Below are 20,884 nucleotides of genomic sequence, written 5' to 3'. Positions count from 1 at the left end.
TATATATATATATATATATATATATATATATATATATATATAGATATATATATATATATATATATAGATATATATATATATTTATTAGATATATATATATAGATATATATATATATATATATATATATATATATATATATATATATATATATATAATATATATATATATATATATATATATATATATATATATATATATATATATATATATATATATATATATATATATATATATATATATATATATATATATATATATATATATATATATATATATATATATATATATAGATATATATATATATAGATATATATATATATATATATATATATATATATATATATATATATATAGATATATAGATATATATATATATATATATATATATATATATATATATATATATATATATATATATATATATATTATATATATATATATATATATATATATATATATATATATATATATATATATATATATATATATATATATATATATATATATATATATATATATATATATATATATATATATATTATATAAATATATATATATATATATATATATATATATATATATATATATATTATATATATATATATATATATATATATATATATATATATATATATATATATATATATATATATATATATATATATATATCGCAATATTCTTTCGATTGAAATTTATTTCTTTTTATTTTTTTTACAGCCTAAATAAAGTTACGAACATTGGAGACGATATGGGTTGGAAATCTAAGCTCAAAATACCGCCAAAAGATAATCGCTTTAAGACAAGTGTAAGTATATATTTTCAAATAGTTCAATGTGTTTCTCTAAAGAACTCACATCAAAGATTTACTCGAAGGGATACGTGTGCAACTTTTTGTGTTTGGGACAGTGTTGGTTTTGTTTTTGTGCATAAAACTGTAACGGTAAAATAATAAAAAAACAGCTATTTTCAATTAGAAATTTTTTTTCATTAGTTGGCACGTACGTATTAATGAAAAAATATATACTCAAGAAAAAAATATTTGTGGTTTTTATACATGTGACTTTTCCAAACATTACAACAAAGCCATTGAAAGTTTTTATTAAATCTGTTATAGTACATGTCAAATTAAATATTTGTGGAAGTCAAATCATAGAATTGCAAAAAACAACAGTTGAGAAATGTTTAAATTTGTATAGTTGTCTGTGGGCAACTTTGGGCAACTGTGGTAGTAAAATTACATATTTTGTGACGAAGAATGCGGCGATGACGTGGAAGACATATCTGTATTGCTGGGGAGGAATTCGGAAGAAACCGTAAAAAGGGAGGAAGCCATAGATATCGGCCTTCTTGGCAACATACTGGTGGATTGGCACAAATATTGGTGTTTTATTATAATTTGTTTTTTTTTTTTTTTGACCGCCATTTAAAATAGCATGGGTTCAAAACAAAAACTTTTTGGCGAATCACGCGGATTCACGCGAAGCCATGAATGAATTTTAAACTAAATCTCGTGAATGTGGTGAACGCGACTAAACAACAATGTGTCGTGCGTGAAGAAAAACCAAATTGTGTTTGTGATTGTGCGTAAAATTTCTACGAAATCAATTTCACGATAAAATTCATGTTCACGATAAAAATACACGTTCACGATAAAATTCACTCTCAGAGAGACACAAAAAATCACACACACGAACAAATTTACGTTCACGATAAAATTCAAGCTTACCGATTTTAGTCACCTTCACCAATTTAATCAATAGCGTCCATTGTTTGATTGTGCAACATATTTTAATTGTGCTAATGGTTCCTTCGTGAGTTATGAATGTTAATTACTCCTCAGTAATTGCAGTGAGTCATAAGATTTGTCGTGAATCACAAGAATTTTCGTGAATGCTAATTGTTGTGTCACGAACACTTTCTTGAATCAAGAATATTGTCGTGAGTCACGAGAAATTTCGTGAATTACGAGAATTTTATTGAGCCACGAAAATTGTTGTGTTCCGAAAATATTCGTGAATCACGAGATTTGTCGTGAATTACGAAAATTGTAGTGAATCATGCGGGAGCGTGAGGCTTAAACGTTGTTCATGCGTGAGCGTGCGCGAGTATGACTTTTCATTTCGTGAATTTTTACCCACATGACGTGCGTGAGTAAAATTATTTCTTTGCGAATGTGCGTGAGTGAGATTTCACTCACGAGCACATCCAAATATATATTTACTGTAAAAATAACAACAAAACTTAAAAAATCCAAAAATTTTATAGAGCTCGACGAAGCGGGTATTTTGGTCGAAGCCGAAGCCATTGTTGGACAAAATATCAATAATCGGCCGAAGCCGATTATTTTCCTCAAATTTGTAATTAAAAAAATTTGGTGTGTTTTCGTTCAATATTAGAATATTTTTTTAACAAATGAATAAATATAACAATAAAAGGTAATTCAGTCCAGTAGTTTGATATTATAATGACAAAAAAGGATTTTTTATATTTTTTTTGCGTTTTATTTCTATTGGGTGTTTTGACTGAGACAAATTCAACACTTGGACAATTCAATATGAAATAAATTATTCAAAAAGCTTCGGCTTCGGTTAATCGGCCTCTTGACGCCGAAGGCCGATTCGTGGCCGATTATCGAGTTTTGGCTGAATGCCGATGCTTCGGTCGAGTACAGTTTTCATTTGAGCTATCTCTTCGCAAAAGTCTTCTGCAATAGTCTATTAAATTTTTTCATAATACTAAGAACTTGGTATCAAATAGATATTGTTTTTCGTCGGAAGATGTTTCTTGTTCACGTAAAAAAAAACTTTTTATTACACGTCCCACTTGGTATCACTGTTTCAAGATTTTATGTTCGGGGGCTTCGAAAATGGTTTTGTGCTCCTTAAACAGTGATTGGCTTTTATCAGCCGTATTCATAAAAAGTTAATCGACGTTTATAAATGACTGATAGACTATTTCGTGAAAAATAGTATTCATAAACGATTAATAGCTTATGAAACCTTTAATAAGTCTTTGATAAGTTGCAAAAATTTATGCCCATATTCATAATAATTTACTGACAGTTTATGGAAGGAATTCATATGGTAATAGTAGGATTAAAGTTTACTTTAACTTTTATGAATATGAATGTTATTCTTTAACTCTTTGATAAATTTGTAAAATTCCTGGCAACCCTAAGCCATGCAAGAATAAAAATTTAGTGATCTGCTCAATTTATCTGTTTTTCTAAAGTATTAATAATTTTAATATAACTTAATGTATTAAAATGCAAATATCAAGCGTCTGCTGAATACACAATTTATAAAATTGCGTCGACTTTGATCATCATTGCATTATTTAATTGCATTCTGATTACTCGTGCTGCCGCTGTCACCCGCTATTTTTCATGTACGCTTGTGAGGAATGGTTTGTGAGGAATGGTTCCACCTGAAAAAGTGCTCTGGACTGGAGCTGTTGGCTGGAAATGTGGAGGGTGCTCTTCTTTTGTTGCAGTTGACAATACCGGTATTAATAACCTCACAAAAAAGATGGACGATTTAACAAATACATTGCCAACTAAAATACGTAGTGAAATTGACCAAGCTATTGTTCCCATTATGGAGGCTATTGAAAAAAAAATAAAAACACTGCGAAGAAAACAATACTGCTGTATTGGCTGAGGTACGACAGCTACGAGCGGAGAATAATATGATTCGCTACCAATTAAACAGACACGATATTTTAGTGTCAGGTTTGCCTACAAATGTCGAACCGTGTGACATGGCTGTGAAGATCCCTGAGGCACTAGGTGTTAGCACTGTTGCGACTGATATTATTTCTTCGTTCTGGCTTGGAAAACAAAAGCGATCCATATTGATTAAGTTCCATTCTTTGGCCAAACGAGACAAGATCATGAAGGAATATGTGTCAAGTAAAAATTTAAAGCATTAATCAATTTTTGGATCCTCTATAGAAGCCAGGATCTATCTCAATGACAACTTCCCAGTCAGAAAAAACCATCGGAAAAGCGTTGTAAAAGCGTTGTGAACGGTTGATACACGGTGGGAAAAAGCGTTGTTACAACCCCAAAATGATAACATCATTCCACGGTGTATCGATTGTATTTAACATCGTTTTCAAAGCGTCATGAAAACAATATTTTATACGCTTTTCCGATGGTTTAACGAACGCTTTGACAACCCCAAAATGATAACATCGTTATACGGTGTATCGATGGTTTTTACAACCATTAAAAAGCACTGAAAAACAACATTTCATACGTCTTTCCAATTGTTTCTAGAATGCTTTAGGAGGGTTAGAATTATAATTTTACAGTACCTTAAAACCGCTATTGAAACAAAACAAAATTAGTGTTTTACACTTTACAAAGGAACATCAGAAAACTTAACAATTAACAATTACCCCCATTTTCATAAAGCTCCGTTAGTGTTCCGTTAACTAACCAACTTTTGAACCGTATTATGGACGAAATTGTCATCTTGCATATATATTCCATAGCCAGTTAGGAACACAACTGACGAAAATTTTTCACTTAAAGTTAACTGGAGAGAAGATATTTGCAATTTACTTTCTGTTAATTGGCAGTTAAAGCCTAACGGAGCTACATGAAAATGACCGTTAATAGGAAAAATACATAAGTAAGATTAAGATTGACATTTATAATTGGTAAAAAAATTATTTTAATATGGTCAAAAATCGCTAAAGTGAAAACTAAATCAGTAAAAAAGGCATAAAAGTATACATATTTGTTGCAGATTTCTTTATATCTTGATGGGGAATAGCCCAAAGCAAATTTTAATAAAGTTTGTATTCCTTAAAATGAATTATTAAAGAAAAGTAATCGTGAACAATTTGTGATTTTAGGGGCTAGTCATATGTCTTTATTATTTCCTATAGGTAATAGTTCAAAATTCACTCTTGGAAAAGTTTTAAGGTACATTAAAAAGAGAATCCTCTACGACACTAAAATGAACTTAACAAAGGGAAAAAGTTATACACAAATGTGCGTATTTCACACAAAACACTTCAGAATTTCTTAAGATTTGTACATTTTACCCCAAATGCGCCAAAAGATTTGTACATTTTACCCCAAATGCACCAAAAGAACATTCTTGCAATACTGAACTCCAATTTTTTCCTTCAAACAATGAAATTTTCTTTAAAGGTGGGTATTAAGTTCGAGTTTAGGCGATAAAAACATAATTTTTTCACGATTACTTTTCTTTAATAATCCATTTTAAGGAATACAAACTTTGTGAAAATTTGCTTTGGGCTTTTCCCCATCAAGTTATAATAAAATTTGCAACAAAAATGTATGATTTTGTGCTTTTTTCTTACTGATTTAGTTTTCACTTTAGCGATTTAAGCGGCTAAACTCGAAGTTAATACTCACCTTAACATGTGAAAAAAAGTAATTATGTCTAACAAAATTTCTTCAATTAGTCGATAAATAAGTACTTATATTTGGGTTTTGGCGTGATGTCAGCGTTTAGTTTAGTTAAAACTTTCTACTCATTTGTAAAATTACCCAAATTGTTGTTCCTAGTGGTTTCACTGTTAATGTACATATTCACTTTATATGATAAAGGAACATTATCCTATTATAAATCAATTCAACAATAATACCTCCATTACTCATTAAAAACCATTGGACATTGATGGAACATGCATTTTCAACGATAATTTTATGGAAAATTTACTATTTAAAAACCGTCAATTAATTTGTTTAGCAAGCGTTGTTTCAACGTTGGGTTCCAACGCTGTTACAACGCTCAATATTTATAACCATCGTAAATAAACGTTTCCAACTTATTCCATCTGCTGCTAAAGCCGTCATTTTCGACTCCAACAATGATAAAAAGGTGCATTCTTACGACGGCCTTCTTAAGCTTGGAAATGAAGCTGAAGCAAACTTTATAAGATCCCAACAAGGAAGTCGGTCAAATCGCCAATTTTTGGGGGATACACCGACTTTCGGAACTCCTACTGCAGCAAATTGACATATAATGTCGCGATTTTTTTTTTTGTCGCGAGGGTGATAGTAAGGGAGTTAGTCATTAGAGCGGACTTTGATGATACCCCCGCTACATATTATTGCTTCATATTTGCTTTTTCTTGAATTTAATAAATGTTGAGCATTTTTTTGAAATTAATGATTTGTTATTTATTTATTTATTCAGTCATTAATACAATTGAAGCCAATAAAGGCCTATTATACATGTATTGTAGTAAGAAATCTATGTGTAGAATATATGAAACAAAAGCTTAAAAACTAAAGTATTTCATTTTATAATTTGGATGGCTCCCCAGCCACATGAAATTCATACAAGATATGTACAAAAAAGTAATAGATAAATGATCCCATGATGCAAGCAAATCATGATAAACTACTCAACTCTATTAAAATACTGCAAAATCCTCTTTCTATAAGATTCACATGACTATGAGAATAACCTAAGGTCATTAGGAAGATGATTCCAAACACGAAAAACTCTAACTAGAATCGAATGCTCATATATGGAAGAGCGAATAATGGGAATATCTGAATATTCCTAGTAGAATTAATGAAGGTAAATTCACGCGTCAAAACTTCTGGTTGCCTATATTTAATAACTTTATAAAAGTGACATACAGAGCGCAAGTTGATGTAATTCCTAAAAGAACATCCTAGCAACTCAGGAATCCTCCTTGCAGCTTCAACATGATCACAAATTCGTAAACCAAACACATAAGTAGATATTTATACATATAATTGTACTTAAAAATAGCATAAATATTGCTAAATAAATGAATGAAATCAAATAACGAACAATTCTCTTTATCACTCTTTCCATCCTATCTAAATTGTAGTTCCACCTTCCAGAATAAACTTCTAATCCGTAATTGAATTGTGTGATTAATAACGAATGCGCAAACCGAAGCCTCACATGCTGGGGCGTATAAGAACTGAAGGAATACAGCTTCCTCAAAATAAGTCATACCCTATTCGCAACATTATTACTATGATGATCAAAGCATAGATTCGAATCTAGAGTAATTCCAAGACATTTAAGAGAATTGACTAAGTTAATCCTTTGACCATCTATTAATATAGAAGGGGTGAATTACCACTATTACGAGGGTGAAAGTAAATCGCTTTTGTCTTGGTGGGATTAATAACAAGGCCATCAGCTTCAAGTAGACTAAAAACGTAACTCAGAAGCAAGTTGATGAGATCTTCTGAAATATTACAAGAGAAAAGTAGAAAAATGTCGTCAGCAAAGACAAAAGGTGCACGCAGAGAAGAAACATGATTGTCAAAATAATAGGAACTATTTTTGCGGCGACCATGTAACATTTTCACCTGTAACCATGTTGGCTCAGTGAACATTGTTCTAAGAAAAATATAATTGTCCTCATCTAAAATGTTATTATATTGATAAAAAGAATTTTGTTTGAATGAAAAGACAATGGTCGCGATTTAAAATGTTATGGTATTCATTCAAAATGTTTTTCTTCTAGTTAAAAGAACATGGTCACAACTAGAGGTCTGCATCGAATAACTTTTCACTATATGTATGCAATTCGCTGTCAAATATAGTACATACACTGTCTTTCTCTCAGAGCACAAGTAGTGAAGTGAAGAGAACACTTTCTTGTCAAATACCACCAAGTACTTATCCGAAACAATATGTGTTCCGAAAAAAAGGAACAATAAAAATGTAAGTACTTGAGAAAAAGTACAACATGGATTCTCTTCACTTCACATGTTACCACAAATATTGCTCAGCTATGTGCGAAGCAAAACATTCAAGTATTATTAATCACATGTCACATATTTCATATATTTATGTATGTCACACACTTACCTTAACGTTTGCCGTTTTTATATCAATCCGAAAACATATATTATGGAGAGTAACTGTTTTCTTGTCATTCTGAAACTGCACGTGGTACATGGAGTACTCTATGAAGTTTTGTTCTCGCAACATACTCGACGTGATCACTCTGAGTACACTTCAATAAGAGAGAAAGAGGAATATGTGTTTGTTGGTAGTGAAGACATCAGAGTAGCAACAAGAAGTTACTCATGGCTTTTGATGTTCATTAAAATGTGTACCAATTGTTTTGCGACTCTCTCAAATAGATGTACTCATGTAGCAAGTTACACGTGCATTTACAAATGGAATTGTGCAGACCTCTAATATTTACATCGAGCCCATCAAATGTACAAACGCAGACATTATGTAACTGCAGATAAAAATAAATGATCCATATAGCAGAACAAAAAACAGCACATTTTTTCAATTACACTTTCCTTTTTTGTGTTCACATAAAACCACGTGCAATTTCTTAAATGAATTAATACAAAACTCAGTAATTCCGTATTCAGCGTCCATTCCAAGCAACAATCAACACATGACTGACGCGCAAAATGAAAACCGTTTGTACCTACTCCAACAAAAAAATGTAAATGGTCTTTATGGCCATGTAATGGTTCTAGACATGTCTGTACTTAACCTATAAAAAAAAATTTTCCTGCAAAAACGTAAAAAAAATTGAATGGTCAGGTACATGATTTTCCCGACCATGTAATGGTTTCAAATTCTATCATTTAAATAATAGAACATGTTTGCGGCATTTGAGAACAATTTAAATGCTTATTGGCACCATACATTTTTCTCCGCTCGAAAACTATTTTTACAAAGACAAAATACATGGTTTTCGCGACAATTACATACTCTATATAAGCATTAAATGGATGCAGCAACCATGTCCAAACATGTTTTTTCTGTGCGCATGCGCAAAAGTCATTTTCCATATTTGAGATAATGTCATTAATAAACGCCAAAAATAATATAGGACCCAAAACTGACCCTTGGGGGACACCTGACGTTACCGCCCCTATCCCAGACATACTTTCCTTAATCGAAACATATTGGGATCTCCCCATCAAATAGGAATAAACAAGCTTACATGCAGTACGAGAAAATTTGAAATTCCGATAAAGTTTCTCAATAAGAATAGTATAGTTTATAGAATCAAAAGCCTTAGTCAGATCTAAAGAAACTAGGATACAATTTACACGGGAGTTAAAACAACGCCTTATTTCGTCTGTAATTGAAAGAACAGCAGAGGTTGTACTAAAATTCTTACGAAAAGCAAATTGATTGGAATGGAAGAGCGAATAATTATTGACATGATCCAATATTTGCGACTTCATTATGTTCTCAACAATCTTGGACATAGCCGGTAAAATACTTATGGGTTTTGGATTTCCAACGTCACTGCGACCATCCTTAGGAATTGGGACAATACGTGCTAATTTCCAACTATTTGGGAATGAAGAAGATGTAAATATAGTGTTCACCAGATGAAGTAAAAAGGGCAAAATTAGTTGGAAAATTACCTTAATGAATCTAATGGCCTATTGCATTAGATTTTACAGAATTTACCGCCATAAATAAGTCCTCAGCAGCAACACATCGGAAAGAAAAAAATTCGCAAAATCTTGACAATTAATTACAATACCATCACTTGGACGCTTATTCCCTAAAAACATCCGCTACAAACTGAACATCACTCCCGTCACACTCTAGCTCAGGGCAACCAATACATCCTAGTCTACGCAGCCTACTCCATAGCTGACGGTTGTCACAACCCGCAAACATCCTCCTACCATAAGCAAAACGCTCCTTCCTAATAATAGACTTAGCCTTATTCCTAAGTCTACAAAACAATCTCCAGTTGATATCCGAGCGATTACGTAGATAACGACTATAAGCTCGATCTCGATCCCTTATGGCCTCAAAAATGTTTCTCGAACCCATGAATGAACAATCATTCGAGTCATTCGTTCTTGATACAGGAACAGAAGAATGTAGTGAAGTAATTATGTTAGATAATTGAGAATCAACATTGCCGGCATAAAACATGGACGAAATGTGGAAACTATTAAACTGCTCGACAATCGCATTGACGTCCAGACGACTATAATCCTTATACTCAGTGAGCCTACTACGTAAAGATGGTGAAAACTGAAAAGAAATAAAAATGAGACTATGGTATGATGAAAAAAATGGAAATTGTATCTGACAGTTATTAGAAATTGAAGAAGGCTGACTTGTTGGATTCATAAATTATTTTTAAGTTTTCTACTAGCACACAATCTTTTAAATGCAATTTATGATTTTAGGTAACAGTATAGGAGAGATTGTCAGTGATGAGTCCTTTTTAAAACGATTTTCAGCGAATGAGCATTCTAATATTAACATCGGTTTTTGTAACGTTCAGTCGCTCAAGCCTGGTACTAAATCTACGAAGTTTGATGAATTGAAAAATATTTTGGGTGGAGGACATCTTGATATCATTGGATTTGCAGAAACATGGTTAAAACCGTATGTACCTAACAAATGTATAAGCATCCCAGGTTATAAGCTATTTCGTAATGACCGTTGTGATAGACGTGGTGGAGGTGTTGCTTTTTACATCTCTTCTAGACTTAAAGCTAGAGTTCTTAAGACAATTTCAGAGTCTGATTGCGAATTAGGATTGATACAGGTGTGGAAACTCTTATTATTGGTATCGTTTATCTACCAAACGGTTGTATTGATACTTTTGAGGGTAACATTTCTGATGTTGTGTCTATGTATGAACACGTTGTCCTGATTGGAGATTTCAATTATGATATTTTTAATTCTCGAAAGTACACTAGTTTCCGCCATTTTCTTACGAGGTGTAATTTGTCAGTATTCCACAACGAAAAGCCTACACACTATGACTATACCCACAATATAATTTGGAGAATAGTTCTGGCTCTATTTCTCATGTGGTATTTAGAGATTTGGAATCAGTTAATTTGGACGATCTATCGGAGGATATTCTATCTCGGGACTTTTCAATTTTATATGGAACGAATGATACTGATGTACAAGTTGGGTTTATGAACGAGATCATTAAAAGTCTCCTTTTGTCACATGTGCCTGAACGGACTAGGAGAGTTAATGTAAATCAACGCAGTTGGTTTTATACAGACCTGGAATTTATACAGACATGGAATGATCTGTCTAGGACCATCATACTGACAATCGATTTTCTTGCTGTACCAATCTTTTGTATATAATACTTAATTTTTATTAAAAGATTGTGCGTTAGTATAGGTTTAATAGTTAGTTTTAAGTCAATTTTTCCTGAATTGTACTAAATTCTATCAACATGTTGTCCTATAGAGTGTTGGTTATTAAATAAATGAATAAATAAAATAAATTCTTTTTTTTTTGACAATGGCTATTCATTATACCCTGCGCCACACTGTGGAACAGGGTATTATAAGTTAGTGCATATGTTTGCAACACCCAGAAGGAGACGAGATAGACACATGGTGTCTTTGGCAAAAATGCTCAGGGTGGGCTCTTGAGTCGATATAGCGATGTCCGTCTGTCCGTGAACACATTTTTGTAATCAAAGTCTAGGTCGCAGTTTTAGTCCAATCGACTTCAAATTTGGCACAAGTATATGTTTTGGCTCAGAATAGATCCCTATTGATTTTGGAAGAAATCGGTTCAGATTTAGATATAGCTCCCATATATATATTTCGCCCGATATGGACTTATATGGCCCCGGAAGTCAGAGTTTTACCCTAATTTGCTTAAAATTTTGCACAAGAAGAACAATTAGTACTATAGTCAAGTGCGCCAAATTTTATTGAAATCGGTTCAGATTTAGATATAGCTCCCATATATATCTTTCGCCCGATATGGACTAATACGGTCCCAGAAGCCAGTTTTACCCCAATTTGGTTGAAATGTTGCACTAGGAGTACAATTAGTAGTATAGTCAAGTGTGCCAAATTTTATTGAAATCGGTTCAGATTTAGATATAGCTTCCATATATATCGGTCGCCCGATTTACACTCATATGACCACAGTGGCCAATCTTTTCCTCCGATTTAATTGAAATTTTGCACAGGGAGTAGAATTAGCATTGTAGCTATGCGTGCCAAATTTGGTTGAAATCGGTTCAGATTTAGATATATCTCCCATATATAGCTTTCGCCCGATTTACACTCATATGACCACAGAGGCCAATTTTGTGCTCCGATTTAGTTGAAATTTTGCACAGGGAGTAGAATTAGCATTGTTGCTATGCGTGCCAAATTTGGTTGAAACCGGTTCAGATTTAGATATAGCTCCCATATATATGTTTTTCTGATTTGGACAAAAATGGTCAAAATACCAACATTTTCCTTGTAAAATCGCCACTGCTTAGTCGAAAAGTTGTAAAAATTACTCTAATTTTCCTAAACTTCTAATACATATATATCGAGCAATAAATCATAAATAAACTTTTGCGAAGTTTCCTTAAAATTGCTTCAGATTTAAATGTTTCTCATATTTATACCCTGCGCCACACTGTGGAACAGGGTATTATAAGTTAGTGCATATGTTTGCAACACCCAGAAGGAGACGAGATAGACACATGGAGTCTTTGGCAAAAATGCTCAGGGTGGGCTCCTGAGTCGATATAGCCATGTCCGTCTGTCCGTGAACACATTTTTGTAATCAAAGTCTAGGTCGCAGTTTTAGTCCAATCGACTTCAAATTTGGCACAAGTATATGTTTTGGCTCAGAATAGATCCCTATTGATTTTGGAAGAAATCGGTTCAGATTTAGATATAGCTCCCATATATATATTTCGCCCGATATGGACTTATATGGCCCCGGAAGCCAGAGTTTTACCCTAATTTGCTTAAAATTTTGCACAAGAAGAACAATTAGTACTATAGTCAAGTGCGCCAAATTTTATTGAAATCGGTTCAGATTTAGATATAGCTCCCATATATATCTTTCGCCCGATATGGACTAATACGGTCCCAGAAGCCAGTTTTACCCCAATTTGGTTGAAATGTTGCACTAGGAGTACAATTAGTAGTATAGTCAAGTGTGCCAAATTTTATTGAAATCGGTTCAGATTTAGATATAGCTTCCATATATAGCTTTCGCCCGATTTAGACTCATATGACCACAGTGGCCAATCTTTAACTCCGATTTAATTGAAATTTTGCACAGGGAGTAGAATTAGCATTGTAGCTATGCGTGCCAAATTTGGTTGAAATCTGTTTAGATTTAGATATATATTAGATATATCATTCGCCCGATTTACACTCATATGACCACAGAGGCCAATTTTTAACTCCGATTTAGTTGAAATTTTGCACAGGGAGTAGAATTAGCATTGTTGCTATGCGTGCGAAATTTGGTTGAAATCGGTTCAGATTTAGATATAGCTCCCATATATATGTTTTTCTGATTTGGTCAAAATACCAACATTTTCGTTGTAAAATCGCCACTGCTTAGTCGAAAAGTTGTAAAAATGACTCTAATTTTCCTAAACTTCGAATACATATATATCGAGCGATAAATCATAAATAAACTTTTGCGAAGTTTCCTTAAAATTGCTTCAGATTTAAATGTTTCCCATATTTTTTTACTAACATTGTGCTCCACCCTAGTGCTTTAGCCGACTTAAATTTTGAGTCTATAGATTTTGTAGAAGTCTATCAAATTCTGTCCAAATCGAGTGATATTTAAATGTATGTATTTGGGACAAACCTTTATATATAGCACCCAACACATTTGACGGATGTGATATGGTATCGAAAATTTAGATCTACAAAGTGGTGCAGGGTATAATATAGTCGGCCCCGCCCGACTTTAGACTTTCCTTCTTGTTTTTTTACTAACATTGTGTTCCACCCTAGTGCATTAGCCGACTTAAATTTTGAGTCTATAGATTTTGTAGAAGTCTATCAAATTCTGTCCAGATCGCGTGATATTTAACCCTCTAATGCCCCAATTTTTTTTCCAGCTGATTATATATTCAATGTTAACGACACAAAAACAAGAAAACAAAATAACAAAAAATTATACGGTAAAGTTCCGTATATGCGCATGGACGAGGAGGAATATGGTTTTGAATTTAGCAGCGTAACCCAGGGTGATGTTTTCTCCACCTGTATGTCAATAAAATCAAATGCCATTGGCAGTGATTGTATTGATCCACGTTTTTTTAGATTGGTTCTTCCCCATATACTTCCGGTTGTCACGCACTTGCTGAACTCAATATTTATGTCAGGCACTTATCCAACCTGTTGGTTACATTCAAGGATTATACCCGTACCAAAAACAAAAGGTGACTACTGTCCAATTTCGATTTTACCATATTTGTCTAAGGTTGCGGAGAAACTGATGCATAAACAGATTAGCTCTTTTCTTCAAACCCGTAACCTGATAAGTGTGCACCAATCAGGTTTCAGGGCAAGTCATAGTTGCACCACAGCCTTGCTAAATGTATGTGAGGATATGAGACAGGATGTAGATGATGGGATGACCGGGTTGTTAGTATTGCTTGACCATTCGAAAGCATTTGATACCGTGGACCATGATATTCTCTATTCAAAGCTCCAATATTTCTATCACTTCTCCAGTTCTGCCATTCGTTTGGTCTACTCTTATCTTAATAACCGAAGTCAATCTGTCTACTTAAGTAATGAAATTTCTAGACCTCTTCCGCTGCACAAAGGCGTTCCACAAGGCTCAGTATTGGGACCACTTTTATTCACGTGCTACATAAATGATCTTCCAAAGTACCTGAGGTATTGCAAAATTCATCTATATGCAGATGACGTGCAGATTTATTTGGGTGCGGATAGAAACCTATTGGATGATGTGGTCAAGATGGTGAATGATGACCTTGTCGCTGTTCATGAATGGGCATCATCCAATGGGTTGTGTCTGAACCCAGATAAATCTAAGTGTCTCGTTATTAAGGGGCGAACAAGACAACGGATTACAGAACCCAACATTATCCTCAATGGCCAAAGGATTGAAATTGTTAAGTTTTGCAAAAACCTGGGAGTAATATTTAATGAAAATCTAACTTGGTCGAATCATGTTAATGGTATAACTGGAATAACATATAACAAATTAAGGATACTCTGGGCGTCACACTCATTTACTCCACAGAATATAAGATCTTTATTAGCAAAGACCTACCTCATGTCATCTTTATTATATGGCTGTGAATTGTTCTCCCATTGTGACAGTGTCAGTATGCGGAAACTTAATGTACTGTTTAATAATATCACTAGATATGTCTACGGTATCCGGAGATTTGACCATATTTCCGGGTACAGTACTCGGCTATACGGGTTGACACTAGAGAAATTATATAACACAAGGGCGCTTACTTTATTACACAAGACGATAAACTTAAAGTTACCTATATACCTATTTGAGAGGTTACATTTTGCCAGGTCCAATAGGGGGAAAAAGATTATTCATATAAGATGTCGAACGTTGGTATCAGAATGGTACTATCACATATGGGTCATACGTCTCTGGGATAGACTGCCAAATAAACTGCAAATCACCACCAACGCTTTCAGTTTCAAAAGACTAATTACTGAATATTTTCGGAATAATTAAAGTTAACAAAATGTTTTTTTTTAAGTTAACAAAATGTATTTTTGATATACTACCATTTTCTTATTGTTATCATTTTTTTTATTTATTTATATCTTATCTTTTTTTATATTTTATTTTTTTTCTTTTGTTATTCTCATAATGTTATTTTAACGAAAACATATTTTTCTTATTTTCCACTCCTGTTCTCTCCCTTTGTTAAATTGCTTTTATTTTACTTTAATTGTATTTATTTATTTATTTTAAAACTATTTTATAATTACTACGATAATCAAATGTATTATTCAAATTAATAATCCTATACTATAATTAGAAGATTTTAATCTTGTTGTGTAGGAATGCATTTAATAAAGAAATGAAATGAAATATGCTGCAAAGCCTCTTAAACATATTTTACTAAGTTTTCTTTTTTTACCCATTTTTGTTGTCTTAAGGTGTGTTTTACTAAAAGCTTCCTGATTTTACGAAGGCCGCCTAAAGGCGGGATTGGGCATTAGAGGGTAAATGTATGTATTGGGGACACACCTTTATATGTAGCCCCCAACACATTTGACGGATGTGATATGGTATCGAAAATTTAGATCTACAAAGTGGTGCCGGGTATAATACAGTCGGCCCAGCCCGATTTTTCATTTCATTTATTATTCTCCAACGTAATAAATTTTTAAAATTAAAAAAAAGGAAAAAAGAAGACAAGACCTTAGCTCCTCAGCCTACAACAATAAAGAAATAAAAAAATATGTGAAATTATGGTCCATTATTGATTACTAGAAAAAGAAATGATTTTTATCATTGAATACTCTCTTTTAAATGAAGAAAATGTCTTCGAGAAAATTCTTTAGTAGAATAAGAAAACTTTCTTAAATGAAGCGGAAGATGATTCCAGATTCTAGCGACACGCACTGTAAAAGATCGATCACAAACAGCCGTATTAAAGCGAGGGAAAATTATCTGCGGATTTCTGATTGACCTTGAAAAAATAAAACAACATCAAAACCTTATGCTCAATATACATAGGAAAAGGCACCCCTAGAAACTCTAATACACTGCCCGAAGTGTGATCATTGCGCCTTAAAGAGAAAACAAACCGGACAATCATATTCACTAATGGTTGTAGCCTACTAAAACAAGCCAAATTCGCACCTGATACTACTTCAATACAGTAATTAACAGAAGACATTAGTAATGAAAAACCCAATCTCTTCCTAATATGAACTGGCGTAAACAAATTTAGCGAGTAAAGCCTCCGAAGAGTGGACAGAACTTTCGAAAAAATAGAGTCAACATGATGTTCAAAACTAAGTCTCCTATCCAACACTACACCAAGACATCTCATCTCAGTAACGAAAGGGACTCCATAACCATTGACTTTTATATTCAATTCTACTTCATTATTTGTATGATAAAAGAACATAGCTCTAGATTTAGAGTTATTTATGACAAAATCATTGTCACAAACCCACCGACTAACATGTTCCAAAACATGATTAATATTCATCTCAAGTTGTAAAGTAGAAGTACTACTGAAAAAAAGATGAATATTATCCGCATAAAGAAACGGAAAACATTCACCAATTGGATTTTAGACTTTCCTTACTTGTTTTTAAATAAAAGAGTCTGCCAGAAAAATAAAAAAGAGCTAATTTTGCTCTTTAGAGACAGTAACGGCAACGTTGCCCATGACCCCCTAGCTGCGCCAAAGCCCCTTTTTGGAACTTTTTTCGTACTTTTTTGAAGACGCTGCAACACTGAAGGTATCATTTTATTTATTTCTATTTTCCATTTAGTTAAGCAATTCAAAGTCCGATTTAGGGAATTAAAATGTACTACTATGACGGATATTACAATCAGGGCTGTAGAGTTAATACAATTTTGCTCGACTCCGATTACAGTATTTTTCATCAGCTTTTACTCCGACACGGGAGTTGACTCCGGGTAATATAACTAAATACCATTTTAAAAACACTCCTTTATAATTCTATGGTGTACCCTCCACAAAAATGGACCGACATAAATTATCTCATTTAGCTCTAAATTTCACATTTGGCGCTAATAGCATACCGACAAACCTTAGCATTTTAGGTGTGTCTAAAATATCCTATATTTAAAATTTAAGGCCAATTGATTCCTATGTACAATAAATTAAATTATGACATAATCTAGAATCTATCATAATATGAGCAGGTACAAACAATCTTCCGTATATTGTATTTATAAAAACACAAACTTTTTATCAAATAATTCGGCTCAGGAAGTATAATAAATAAAATCCAAAATAAACCTAAGATCCAAATTATAGTCAAATCGAATTATTGTGGAGGCTTCTATGCGCCCAAGAATTGGTTTATGTATGTCTATATCAAAATCTGGACCGACAGGAACCATATTTTGCATATTTCTCTAGGGATACCACATTCCGATTCTCCTCCAAAAAATTGTACACACAAAGGAACCATCATACCTCTACGAACGATTAACATTCGCTAGATCCAACCGTTGTAACAATTTGATACAGACTCGACATAGAAGTCAGTTATCTGAGCGGCTGTTTCAACTTATATACAACACAGCGCAGTTCAAGACGAAGTTAACAAAATATCTAATTCAGGGCTATTAAATAAAAACAAAAAAAAAAAAAAAAATATGTATAGAAAACCATTTTCTAATATTCAAATTTAGTGTCATATTATATGTAATCCCTATTCATTATTATATTCAAGGCCGTAGCCAGGATTTTAATTCGGGGGGGGTTCAACTTAAAAAAAAAATATTCATATAATCTCATGTGTAGAAAATTTTATTTATGCATAGGTATGTATACAATATTTTTGTACCCACCACCATAGAATGGTGACGGGGGTATAATAAGTTTGTCATTCCGTTTGTAACATATTGAAATATCGATTTCCAACTATATAATGTATATATATTCTTGATCAGGGAGAAATTCTAAGACGATATAACGATGTCCGTCTGTCCGTCTGTCTGTCTGTTGTAATCACACTACAGTCTTCAATAATGAAGCAATCGTACTGAAATTTTGCACAAACTCGTCTTTTGTCTGCAGGCAGGTCAAGTTCGAAGATGGGCTATATCGGTCCAGATTTTGATATAGTCCCCATATAAACCGACCTCCCGATTTGGGGTCTTAGTGTTATCCAATTTTGTTGGTGTTATCCAATTTGCCTGAAATTTAAAATCTAGAGGTATTTTATGACCATAAAGAGGTGTGCCAAAAATGGTGAGTATCGGTCCATGTTTTGGTATAGCCCCCATATAGACCGATCTCCCGATTTTACTTCTAGGGCTTATAGAAACCGCAGTTTTTATTCAATTTACCTGAAATTGGAAATCTAGAGGTATTTCGGGTCTTAAAGAGGTGTGCCGAAAACGGTGAGTATCGGTCCATATTTTAGTATAGCCCCCATAAGAACGATCTCCCGATTTAACTCCTTGGGTTTCTAGAAACCGTAGTTTTTATCTGATTTGCCTGAAATTGTAAATATTCTGGTATTTTAGGCTCACAAAAACGTGTATCGGATAAGTTTTTATCGATCCATTTGGTAATGCCTCCATATAGACCGACTTCACTTCTTGAGGGTATAGAAGGCGCACTGATCATGAAAATTGCTTGAAACTCAATGTAAAATTTCTAGATTTTACTTCTACAGATTTAAGATTTCAAATCAAGACGTTATTTTATAATTTTCTTGCACACTTACAAGAGATGTTAATGATTCCTCTAAAACTCAAACAAAAATGGTTCTTATAAATCCAGAATCTGATATAGTCCTCATAGGTGAAATCTTTAAATGTATCTTCGGGAAGTGTCCTCAAGTCCTCAAGCCCTCCTGAAATTTCAAAGGAAACCCTAATATTTGGTTCATGGTGGTGGGTATTTAAGATTCGGCCCGGCCGAATTTAGTGCTGTATATACTTGTTATAATATTAAATTGAGCCGACGGACTTTTTGGGCAGCAAATAAATCAATGACTTCTTCAGTCGGCACATTTATTCGGCGATGAACCGACATTAATGCCAATCCTTTCGGTCTACTCTCGCTAGTCGAATTTCTAAGATACGTCTTTAATCTCTTCATTGTTGAAAATGAACGTTCGGATGAGCACGTAGTAACTGCAGGGATGGAAAATGCAGTACTATAGTACTTTTTTCAAACCTTTTTCACCCCGGTCAGTATCGTAGTACCCCCGGGAATGATTTAGTACCTTTTGTGTAGACATTTTTGAGTCGATATCAGATTTATGGTACAATAGCTTTGACAAAATATTTTAATATTTTGAGAAAGTCTTTATCAACCTTATTTGCTAATAGTCTTTTACAAATATGGCAAAACAGACATGTTCATGTGGGAAGAAAATCTCGATTTTGTAAAAGACATAGTCAAAAACAGGATTTTATTGAACTTCAAGAAAGTTTTAGTCGAAAAAAGAATTCGATTCTATATTATCGATTTTTTATTTCGGTAGAAATAGTTGTCAACATTTTATTTCTATATAGAATTTTTGCAAAATTTTATTTTTATAGAAAATTTTGTCAAAATTTTATTTCAATTGAAAATTTTGTAAAAATTTTATTTCTATAGGAAATTTTTGCAAAATTTTATTTCTATAGAAAATTTTGTCAAAATTTTATTTTCTTTAGAATTCAGTCTCTTGACAATAATCTTCCAGTGAAATTGTATTTTCCATCCCTGAGTAACTGGCAAAGTGACCAAAATTTTTAAAAGAATATGCACGTTTGGAAAAATCTCTTTATTGCTTCAATCGCTGAATTAGACAGGTTCTTTTCGCAGGTTCTGCGCCATTTCATTTACACACGTGTGTGTGGCTGTTTCGTTGTTGTTGCTATGGCCAAACAAAGCGAGTCATGTTCACAAAAAGATCAACAAACACACATAAAAAGCAGAAATACATTTTCCAAAAATGAAATTTGTGGTGCGAGAACAAAAAAAAATTGTTTTTTTTTTCGACCGTCGTTTGACGGGCTTTTCAACTAGTATTCTATGATTTGTGCAAGTTTTATAGGTAAGCGTTTTTCAAAAAAAAAAAAAACCTCCAGCTTTTCTTCAACATCTTCGATAAGATTTTTCTATGCAGCTAAAAATATATATTTATTTATATAAAAATATTCATTCATTTCGGGGGGGGTTTGATCCCCCTCACCCCCCCCCCCCCCCTGAATACGGCCTTGATTATATTTATTAGCTTTATTAAATTATCTTTCTACTTCACACAAAAAATTTTTTTTCTGATTCAATCACGAAATTAATTGATCCAATTAATTTTTTAATTGAAATGTCTTCAATCACGAAAATGATAGTATCAATCACAGTTTTAATTGGGCATAGAAAAAAATCTTGATTAAAAAATTAATTGATTTCATTACCAAATTTCAATTAATT

General features: G+C 32.9%; 1 protein-coding gene across 1 annotated transcript in view; it reads left to right on the top strand.

The window, feature by feature from the left end:
• The window catches only part of me31B (ATP-dependent RNA helicase me31b), a gene marked incomplete at its 5' end in the record, with an annotated part of 85,937 nt that overhangs the window by 25,680 nt on the left and 39,373 nt on the right, over positions 1-20,884 (top strand). The window contains 1 exon segment of the mRNA XM_075295622.1: positions 719-806. Within this exon segment, the coding sequence (XP_075151737.1) occupies positions 719-806 (88 nt within the window).

Source organism: Haematobia irritans, chromosome 2 (assembly GCF_050003625.1).
Source record: "Haematobia irritans isolate KBUSLIRL chromosome 2, ASM5000362v1, whole genome shotgun sequence".
In the NCBI taxonomy this organism is placed as follows: Eukaryota; Metazoa; Arthropoda; class Insecta; order Diptera; family Muscidae; genus Haematobia; species Haematobia irritans.
The sequence above is the reverse complement of the archived record's forward strand: the minus strand, read 5'-3'. Positions and strand labels throughout refer to the sequence as shown.